Source organism: Typha latifolia, chromosome 8, assembly GCF_019914945.1.
Source record: "Typha latifolia isolate L0001 chromosome 8, TyphaL0001v2, whole genome shotgun sequence".
Taxonomy (NCBI): domain Eukaryota; kingdom Viridiplantae; phylum Streptophyta; class Magnoliopsida; order Poales; family Typhaceae; genus Typha; species Typha latifolia.
The window spans coordinates 8,360,368-8,370,630 of record NC_133093.1 but is presented as its reverse complement, the minus strand read 5'-3'; the positions used below and the strand labels follow the sequence as shown (position 1 = coordinate 8,370,630).

General features: G+C 35.5%; 2 protein-coding genes across 4 annotated transcripts; both read right to left on the bottom strand.

Annotated features, from left to right (window-relative positions):
- Positions 1 to 1,010: 1,010 nt before the first annotated feature.
- On the bottom strand, positions 1,011 to 6,642 carry LOC140794458 (protein EMSY-LIKE 3-like). 3 transcript variants are annotated; one of them, XR_012110130.1, is made up of 8 exons: positions 6,328 to 6,642; positions 5,936 to 6,135; positions 5,716 to 5,825; positions 5,356 to 5,605; positions 2,414 to 2,694; positions 2,256 to 2,324; positions 2,107 to 2,170; positions 1,011 to 1,593 (listed from the first exon to the last, which is right to left on the bottom strand). XR_012110130.1 is itself a non-coding variant. In XM_073146494.1 (8 exons), exons 1-8 carry the CDS (start codon positions 6,344 to 6,346, stop codon positions 1,538 to 1,540), a joined length of 1,005 nt encoding a protein of 334 aa, XP_073002595.1. In that variant the 5' UTR covers positions 6,347 to 6,641; the 3' UTR covers positions 1,011 to 1,537. The 3 variants fall into 3 exon arrangements, 2 of the variants coding, with proteins under 2 accessions (XP_073002595.1, XP_073002593.1); XM_073146494.1 differs by having other exon boundaries at positions 2,414 to 2,656; positions 5,716 to 5,819; positions 6,328 to 6,641; XM_073146492.1 differs by having other exon boundaries at positions 2,414 to 2,656; positions 6,328 to 6,640.
- A 2,261-nt stretch (positions 6,643 to 8,903) lies between these two features.
- On the bottom strand, positions 8,904 to 9,644 carry LOC140794004 (uncharacterized). Its single transcript, XM_073145810.1, has one exon. It carries the CDS (start codon positions 9,640 to 9,642, stop codon positions 9,073 to 9,075), a length of 570 nt encoding a protein of 189 aa, XP_073001911.1. The 5' UTR covers positions 9,643 to 9,644; the 3' UTR covers positions 8,904 to 9,072.
- Positions 9,645 to 10,263: the final 619 nt, after the last annotated feature.

Sequence of the window (10,263 nt, the reverse complement as noted above, 5' to 3'; positions counted from 1 at the left end):
TGAGGCACTTATAAGTAGATATATTTCTCTTCATAATACAAAAAGAAGAGGAAAAGAGATTCGCCTATAGTATGATAGTTTATTTTTATGTTTTTTTGTATATATAATTTTTTTATCTAAAGTTTTTTTTTTCTTTTTTGGAGAAAAGAATCTACTTATCTTAAGTTAATCACATAAAGCGAAATTGTACAGTGAAGTTTCATGTCATAATTTTTAAGGATTTTAAAAATTATAGTATAAGAATCTTTAGTGCATCCCCATCTTAGATTTCATAAGTTGTATCTCTTATGGATAGTAAAAAATAGTGGGAGTAAATGGAATCTTTGCATCTTCAAAGATTAATATTATACTAAACATAAAGATGTTCAGTAAGAATGAAGAAAGAATATTAAAAAAGGTAGTCTAGATTGTCTCTTTGCATACTATATGAAATGTATGGTAGATAACAATGTGTTGTATGTAAAACAACGATATATACTTCATAGTGATTTAGCATATAAGATCACAAGGTTATGCTGATATTAAGAAATATATTATATCAACATCAAACTTATTATTTGTTATTTATTGATAAATGCATTTAATTTTTATTTGTTCTTTATTTGTCTGTCCATAATCCGTTGTGATTAATAGACAATATAAGTCTTATCTCAGACTATCAATTATGATTAATAATTCAATCGGTTCATTTTGACTTGCCCAATCTTTTTAAACTCTCAGCTTCTCAACTCTCACTAAGCATTGTGAAGCCACTCTTGGACTGAAGAAAACCCAGCCTCTTTTTTTTTTTTTCTTTTTCTTTGTTTCTTTTTTTTTTAATTTTCTAAGAAAGGGCCAGCTTTTCAAAGAATAATTAATAGGTCCACAATATCACAGCATTATCAATAGGAGTGCAGTAAAACCAATAGGCAATTCTGTTCCTCCTGCATACACAAGCACAAGCACAAGCACAAAAGCATGTATGAAATGAAGTATATCTAGTCATCATGCAATTATTTGGAATATGCAGCTCTTCAAAATCAGGAACGAGGTTCATTAGGTGGTACCATCTACAACTAGACGACCTTTTCTCACCAACTAGAGAAAAAAGAATGGCATCTTCAGCAAGACGAAGACGCTACGGTGCTCCAAACAACTATGGAAAATAAAGAATTGGAAGCCATTTCAAAACAATTTACATCGCTTGCAGGAACAAATTTACAAAGGATATTGGTCCTTCTAGTAAACTTCTTTGATGGGGCTTCAAGGAGATCAAACCCCACGTCAGAGATATCTTTCAACTACAGTAAATCAGCTGGCATAGTTCTAGTGTTGAGGAATAAATATTGGTGACTGCATCTATAAACAGAGGGTTCCTATCTTGACTGTAGAAGCTGGCAATCCTTGGTTCCATGAATTAAATGTCATAATCATCACCTTTATGCTGGTACTCAGATGCAACACCAATCCTGTGATGGCCACTAGAGCCTTATCTGCCGTCATCCTCATAGATGACATTTAATTCATGCTGATTCCCATCATAGTGTTGGTTCTTCCATCATTGGTCTAGGTAGATGGATGGGACACGTGAGAACTGGCGCTCATCATCTTCTCCTTCATTTGGAAAAAAAGAGAGGTTACAATCTGTTGTAAGGAAGTACTATTCTACTAGGAAACATTTTTCTGACTCTTATCCACATAAAATTACTGCAGCCCATATTGTAGTGAAATAGATTCATTTGATGTGTATCAGTTGATTCACGTAACAAATTTAGTAGTACATAAACAAAAAGCATCAGAAATTAGCAAACGAAATTTCTTCATTTCACCCTACAGAAGAACATCTGTGAACAAGTTCCATAATGTTGATAAAGAAAAACAAGAAAAGGTAACAATACCATTTTTTTCAGCATTATGTGTCGCGTGCCATCAGAAGATGCATATCCTACTTTCACATTAATGACATACAGAACATGACTTCTCATTTAACTATAGCTGAAACTTCCACATACAATTTTGACGACAAAAGTAACATACACTCTTCTTACATAACAGTACTCCTGATGTCCAGATTCCAGAAAACGTAACAGGCAAAATTGGGTAGAGAAATGGTGAGTTAATATTTACCACTTTCACCGTCAGATGCATCAGCAAGCCTTGAAATTGCATCAATCAATGATTGCTCATGCTCCTGCATGGGTACAAGCAACTCTGTATATTAGATCATTAATTTTACTAATCTCTTCAACATGAGATTCTGAATTGTACTTTGTTACCTTCAGCACTTTCTTTGCCTTATCAATCTCAAGAGGATCAGGATGACTTGCATCACAAACCCTATTTACCTGCTTAGCAACACAATAAAAGAGATTTGATATATAAATCTCAAATAGAACAAACTGTTCACCACTTACTAAGTTTCTCTAATCCAGACCTCCTTTAAAAGTGCATCTGTGTGAAGTATTTCAATGTCACCAACATCTTTCCCAATCCCTTTTCGTGTTGGAAAGAAATTCTTCTTGAACTGATTTGTAAAAGATCCTCTTCCCCTTCTTGCACCTTTAGTGACGCCACCACGTCCTGTAGACTTTTTAACCCCACGTGGTGGTGCACCCTGATCAGACCGATGATCAATACCTGGCTCCTCACCCTCCCATCTGATGTCTTCAGGATAAATCTGCAGTCATTCAATTTGTCAGTTGAAGCACAAGGGACCTGTATCATTAGCAGATTGTCTTCATCAATCACTATTCAACTTTTGGAGTCATAAATATGAAGCCTTTTAAAAAGAATAACAAATACTATCTCTGGTAGTATTACAAATTTTAAATAGACAATTATTATTATGTTGTAATCTGTATCTCACACCTCCTCAATTGCATATACTGCCCCTTCCCATTTAAAAGCAATATTCCATCATAGACTTAAAGGGGAAGAACTAACTGAGAACATATAGCTACATGGAGGATATAAATGATACCGTTCCATTAAATGGATTGAGCAAGCTAAACCAAAATAGTAAGAGAAAAGGAGCTTCATAACATCCTCCAAGCTTCCAAGGAAGATAGATATACAAAGAGATCGCCACCTGAAGGCTATATTATCCAAAATAACTTTGGTGATTACCAATACAATTCAAGTAGCACTCAAAATGCATGCTCCTAGAATCTAGCACCCTCTCCCATGTGCGAATATCCCATTATATAAATGCCTTAAATATTTTTCATCCATATAGTATAGCTCAAAGATGCATCCATATTGAACTGTGAACAGTTCAATGTCTACTAACTATAAAATAATAAGAGAGAAAAATTCAAGGTACTAGATAGCAAGAGCATAGCTACTCAGTACCATGCACTACAACTAGCTGGTTTATTGACTTATTCCAATCTAAAAGGTTTGTTTCAGAAACAATTTCCATTACAATTTTTTCAAAGAATTCCTTTTAACTACTTTGTAAAATAATATCACCTTGCATATATAATAACCTAAATCAGCCAGCATTAACCTATTTCTTTTGGGCTGATTTCTCCAAATACTTTCTTATTCATAGTAATTATATGATTTTTCACTTAAGTAAACAGAATCTCCAAATAGCAATATATTTTCTAGCTAATGACTTGTGTGTATAGAACAGAATTAGCAAGGTATCATCTAACAAGCAACAAAAGGAAACTAACACTGAGTTATTCTAATTAGCTCTGGCACAGAAAATTGATTCACCTCTTTGAGATTTACCCATTACCACATCTCATTCTTTATGTTTATGTCGTAAACCAGAGCATGCAGACCCTATTAGTGATTAAAAAGACGTTTAAGTTTGGCTGAACCCAGTGCATGGGAATAAAAATCATACTACGCAACCAAGCACACCTCAACTGGATTGTAATTAGTTATTATGGCCTCATAAAAGTTATTATCATCTAGCCACCTTGTCATCACTTTACGGCCAATCAGTGGATGATATTGCAATGGTTTAGGAGGCTCAGTTGCAGAATTCCTGTTTGGAACTGCTTGGACCCTGCAGAAGGACACTGCATGGATTTCATTGGCAGTGTCTGATCCTGGAAAGGGATAAAGACAACCAGCTATAAAAGCAAAGAAGAAAAAAAATGCCTACCATGGATTAGTTAGCAAATTGTTAGGTTTATTTATACTTATGTAATTGGTAAATTATATTTCAAAACATAATTTCTATTCATATAATATGTCTAGATTATATGTATATGAGATATTTGATAAAAAAAATATTGAAGTAGAAGATTAATTTTAAAGTCAAAGTTGAAACGATTTTAGAATCGTTATTGAAGTGTTTAAACGGTGTCATAATGGTTGAAGAAGTATAAAATTTTATCTAAAAGCATAGAAACAAACACTCTACATTCAACTATTTAATCTGATGTTTGATCATGGTGTTCAAATGCACTTTGGGCTCGTTCGAACGCACACTACAGTCGTTCATATCGCGTTTGCACATACAGAGAGCTTGTTTTGGCCGTTCGAATACATCATGTAGCTATTCACACATACAGAGATGATGTTCACACATATAGAATTTCATATTTGGTTGGTCACAGCGCATTCATACTTTAAGTCGTCGTGTTCGAGCACACTCGGGTTGCATTTGAACACACCCACGTAATTTGTCATTTCTAGAACTATGTGAAACCTGAATTGAATTAGATTTGGCTTTATCTCTATTTATCTTATCTCTAAGAAAATTTATGGAGAATCTTTGAAAAGATATTTATCTTATCTCTAAGAATATAAAAAATGTTTAATCTAACCCTAAGAGAAAAGTTCGTCAACTAAAAAAGCGACCGACAATCATGAGATCATTTTTTGGAGGTCATTAGAATTGTTTTAATCTTTACTTATTTATATCAGATCTGGAAGAACTACATCTCAAGAGTCATGAAGACGGAATAATCAACCTCAAGGGTACTGAGATTTGAAAACCTATCATGGAAAGTAGTGCATCGCGGGGTCTACTGAGCAAAATAGTTATTAATTGAGTCGTGAGAATCGGCGAGTGATCTGTAAGCTTCTTGTTAACTGCTATATGTTTTAGTGATTGGTTACGATCCGAATTTGAATCCGTGATATTTTACTCAGTTTGGGATTTTTCTACGTTAAAATGTTTTACCTGGTTTAGGAGATTTTTCCACGTAAAAGCTTTTATATTTGCGATTATTTTTTTCACGCTTTAGTTTTCACATATTATTATCGATAGCGTGTGATAGATTCTATCTTTTATGGCATTTCTTATGTTTTCCAATATGTATCATAGTATATCTAAGTATTCACGTAAGTCTCAGTTTTTTTTTTCTTTTCACAAATGTACAACAAGGCTCGAATTTCAGATAAATAACTTACTGATCTAAGTTTCTTCTCTCTTGATCCTGGTGGAGCTCCTTCTCTTGCAGCTGATAATGATGGCTTCATAGAGGCAGTATGTTGCGGACGCATGGTTGGAGATGGTGCACCAAAAGGTAGAGAAGGTATATGCTGAGAATTTCTCTGCCTCTTGCGAGAAGCAGATACAGTGGGACGTGCTATGGTATCATGTGTGGGTTGAGAAACATTAACCACACCTGTTCGAATCCCACCTGTCCGTCTCCATTCCCTGATCAATTTAAAAATAAAAGTTTGCATTAAAGGCAAGAAATTCATGAAGAAACATGTTTGGAATTACCAATTTACTGCTGTGCATAGATCAGTATATTCATGAAAAACCTTATTCTCCGGATGATGTCCTCAGAGTTGACCCTGCTTAAGAACTCTCTGTGTTCCTGGTCAGTTACTCCCAGTTCATTTCTAAGATCAGTTATCAGACCTTCCTGCTCCTAAAAGTTTTTGTTTCATGAAGTAGCCAACTTATGATCAATACTAGCACAGCAAACTCAAGAAAAGAGAACCAATACTGTTTGAGTTAGAGAAATATGGTGATGAATACCCAAGTAATGGTTTCAGACTGAGCCTTAAATGCACGGAGAACTGAAGAGTATGCTTCTCGCTCCAGCCGACGAATTTGGGTCTCAATATCTTCTACCCTAAGGTATGAAGCAGCATCAATAATCGGTCTTCCATTTCCAGGAACACGGCCTCCTCTTCTGCTCCTGTTATGATGTGATGGTGGAAGATCATCATCAGTTCCTGCAGGCAATTATGAAAGCCAAATCAACATCCAAAACCATAATTGCAACATTCAAATTTGTTGATTCCCACGCAACATTTCGCACAGGCACCCAAAAAAGAAAAAGAAAAAAAAAGATATCTTTCCAAGAACAGACGCATTAATTCGCAAGAAAACCCCATCAAGATTAGAGAAAGATCGACGCCACTCACCGCTGGGACCACACTCCATATAATCTTTCTCCCCAAAAAAAACAGCGGTATCAAACCCTAGAAACCGCTGCAATCAACTCGAAACAGCAGCAAGAACAGCGGTTTCTCCACGACTAACCCAAATTCTCAGCAACGGCGGCGAGATCAGTCTCTTTCAGGAGCATCTCTCCTAACCATCGCAGACATGAGATGCCTCGAGAAGCGGGTGGCGGATTTGATCGAAGGTTCGAGGCGTCAAAGAAGAGAGACTGTTAGTAGAAAGACGAAGGCAAGAGAAGCGTGGATAGGGGGGGTTTGAAACGAAAGAGAGAAAGGAAGGGAAAGGCGGACTCGGACGCAATTTATAGGAGAATTTTTCCGACGCTAAAAACTTTCTGAGTTAAGGTCCGGAGGTTGGGCGGGCTGTCAATTAATCGCTCGAGCTGGGCTCAATAAGACTCGATCATAGCTCGGCTCCTATTCGAGCTAAGCACAAGCCAACTTAAAATAGCCTCAAATTGAAATTGATCAATTTGCTTGAATTTTTTTAGCTTAGCCTCAAAATTAATTTCTTTCGAGCCAAAGCAGCTCCACTCGATCGAGCTTGGTATATATATATTTGTGAGTTTGAGTTTCAAAATAAATCAAATTCTTATATATATATATATATATATATAATCTCTTAGCCTGAATAATTTTTTTAAAACAAGAATATAACTCATTATTCTTGCTAAACACCATAATAATTTTATTCTAAAATATAAATATTATTCATCAAAATTATATTTTATATCACACACTAACTCAATTACTAATTTACACTCGATGAAGTGTAAATATTCATAATAACCTACTTTATATTAAATTAGAAAATATTCATAATAATTCCATAAAAAATAAAACACCTTTTTTCATAATACAAGTAAATATCACATAAAAGGTAATTATTAGACTCTTATTTCAAAATATAAATGAATTAAAGAATAATTATTCCTGAAATAAAAATTTTATTTTAAAAATAATAAAAAAATATTTATTCTATAATTTATTATTTTATTTTATTCCTAAAATAAATGAGGTCTTATTTGCCCAGACTCCTAAAAAAAGTCTTGGTTATGGATGGCGTGAAACCTTTTTTTTATATCCTTCATTTTTGTATAGATAATTGGATACATATCAAAGCTAATTAGTTTAAAATTTGATCAATTTAATTATAAACGGATAATAGTAATCTTACTCTTATTTGTATATATTCATTAGTTAAGGATATCTTTAGCATTCCATCTATTAAAATTTTAATTATAAATTATTAAAAAGTAATTTGAAGTCTATAAAAATAGAAAAAAAAAACAATTTTTTTTAGAGGAGATCGATCCTATTATTAAAGTTAATGTCGAAGAGCTTGCTTGCTTCTAGGCCAAGCTAAATTCCATTTGCATCCCTATGTATGGATCTAGTCAAGTGGATCTAGTCAAGTTTTGAATTCATGTACTCGGGATTCAATATTTCAATATATACATAAGTTCAAATGACCAAACATGAGAGCAGCCTTTGTTTAACGGTGTTCGAGTGCCAAAATTTAATTGTACAGATTTAAAGTTTTGACGAAGTGTTAGAATATCCTATGCTGAAGTCATTTTGTGTTAGGATTAATTTAAAATTTTTAAAATTTTTATTAGCCTCTAAATATGTGGAGGACATCTATTACGAGATGATGGAAGAATACTGAAGACTACCTATATTTTCTATCTTTTCCTATCTCTCATCTCTCTCAATCTTCTCATTTGATCCAAAGTAGACATCATTAAGCTGATGTCATTCCCTTCGCCCTCTACTACTAGTTCACCTAGTCAAATAGGGTTAACCATCTTCTTCTATCTTCAAACACTAGCTGTTGGCTAGCTCCCCCATACTCATATATTGATCTCTTTTATTCTTTACGAAAGACCATTTTATCCCGCTTCTTTCTTTCTAATTCATCGATATACCTCAGTCAAAAAGTTCCACGTCAGAAATCACCTATTAAAGTGTATATATATATATATATATATATATATATATATATATAATGCAACTAACAAACATATTTGTATAGATTCTATTGTTATGCACTTGATGTACGGAAGTATTTGATCCGAGACACAAAACATTTGGAGTTCCAAGAACTGGTCCAAAGCTTATGTATATGTAAAAAAGCATATCCTGAGCTCTGGACCACCCATTGTTGGCGTACTGTCTTCCTCTTTAGATCCCAATCCAAAGGATGACAAAGTCCAAAACCAAATGGGGCAGCAAAAGGAGAGTCGACAGCTTCCTGCCAAAGTCGTTGTCTCCCTTCAGGCCTTCAGTTCTTTTGAAGCTGTGGAGCCATTTGGAATAAAGAGTCTCTCTCTCTCTCTCTCTCACTCACATTAAAGTATATTATATAAAGAGAATAAAAGAAGCATCTTGGATGCTTATCTTTCTTTCTTTCTTATAATTTTTTGGAGAAAAACAGCAATTCTTCATCCAGAACCATTCAATGAGAGAGAGAGAGAGAGAGAGAGAGAGAGAGAGAGAGAGAGAGAGAGAGAGAGAGAGAGAGAGAGAGAGGGAGATCATTTGCAAGGTTTACAAATAGTGTTATTCACCTAGAAGAAGCAAACATGCAAGAAGAGAAACTAAGCTACGTAACCCAATAAACCTCACCATACTCTTAAATCCATTAAAACCGAACTAAACACCTCCCAATTGACACCAAATGCAAACTAATTTAAGACCATATCCTTACATGCTTCTAGCCAGCATCTCCTGGTACCGCCTATATGACTCTTGCTTCTCCAGCCTAAACTTCTCATGGCATCTCGCGATGAACTTCTCCGCGAGCCTATCGATCTCGCTCCCCTCGTCGTCGTCGGTGTTCTTCTCCTCGAGCCAACGGAGGTATCCTGAGAGCGGCGGTTCAATGTCTTCGTCGCATTCTTTGGTGGATATCATCGAATTCCACGTCGAATCGTAGTACATTTGATCGTCGGTCGGGGGATCCGACATCGGCATGACATGCGACGAGGACCAGTTGAAGTGCATGCTTATGGAAGTAAACTTCTTCGTCTTCTTCTTCTTCCTCCATCTCAACTTGGTGCCGTACATGGTGGTGGAGGTCATGGCCTTCTTGTTGAGCAGCTCAGTGATCATGGACTTCACGCTTCCCATGGCTCGGACTAGATGGCTCATGTGTTGGATGATGTAGGCATGGAGAAGAGACTTGAGCTTGTCTGACGTGGATCTTGGATATGGAGATTTCACCTTGAGGCCATACAAAGAATGCAGAGATGTTAGATGAGAGTGGTGAGCCATGAACTCCAGCAACTCAATGTTGGCGATCCTCACTCCATGCCTTATAAATGGGTTAGGCCACACAATGACCACCCTTATTGAACTAAATAACGAAAACGCCACTCCTTTGGAAGAGATAATTACTCCCTTTGTACATGGATGGCTCCTTTTTCATTAGCATAAGAATCGAGCTTAGTCACGTAAACACTTTTAACTTTCTTAACATTTTGGTGGTATCAGAGCAGACCAATCAAAAATTTCTCGAGCTCAAAAAATCGTTCTCTATCAGCTAAAAAAATTTAAGTCTTTTCCAGTAATTGATGAGCTAAATCCTATGTTTTGTTTACCATCATTTTTCTTTGTTAGTTTGTACAAGTAATTGCTTTCTATAGGAACATTCAAAAGGAGCTCTTGGAAATTGAATTACTCTACTTTGTAACTTTTGGAGATATTAATTTGATGAGATCTGAGGATGGATAAGAAAGAAGGGGAGATTGGTGTGGCTTCTCTTGCATCAGCATTACTGGAGAGGGGGGGAATCTCAAGAACAAAGGGGGCAAAAATAAAGGGAGTAGTAGCAGCAGTACATGAAACCAATCCTACTCTGTACTGGAGATGCAGCCAAATCACATAGAGAGATTG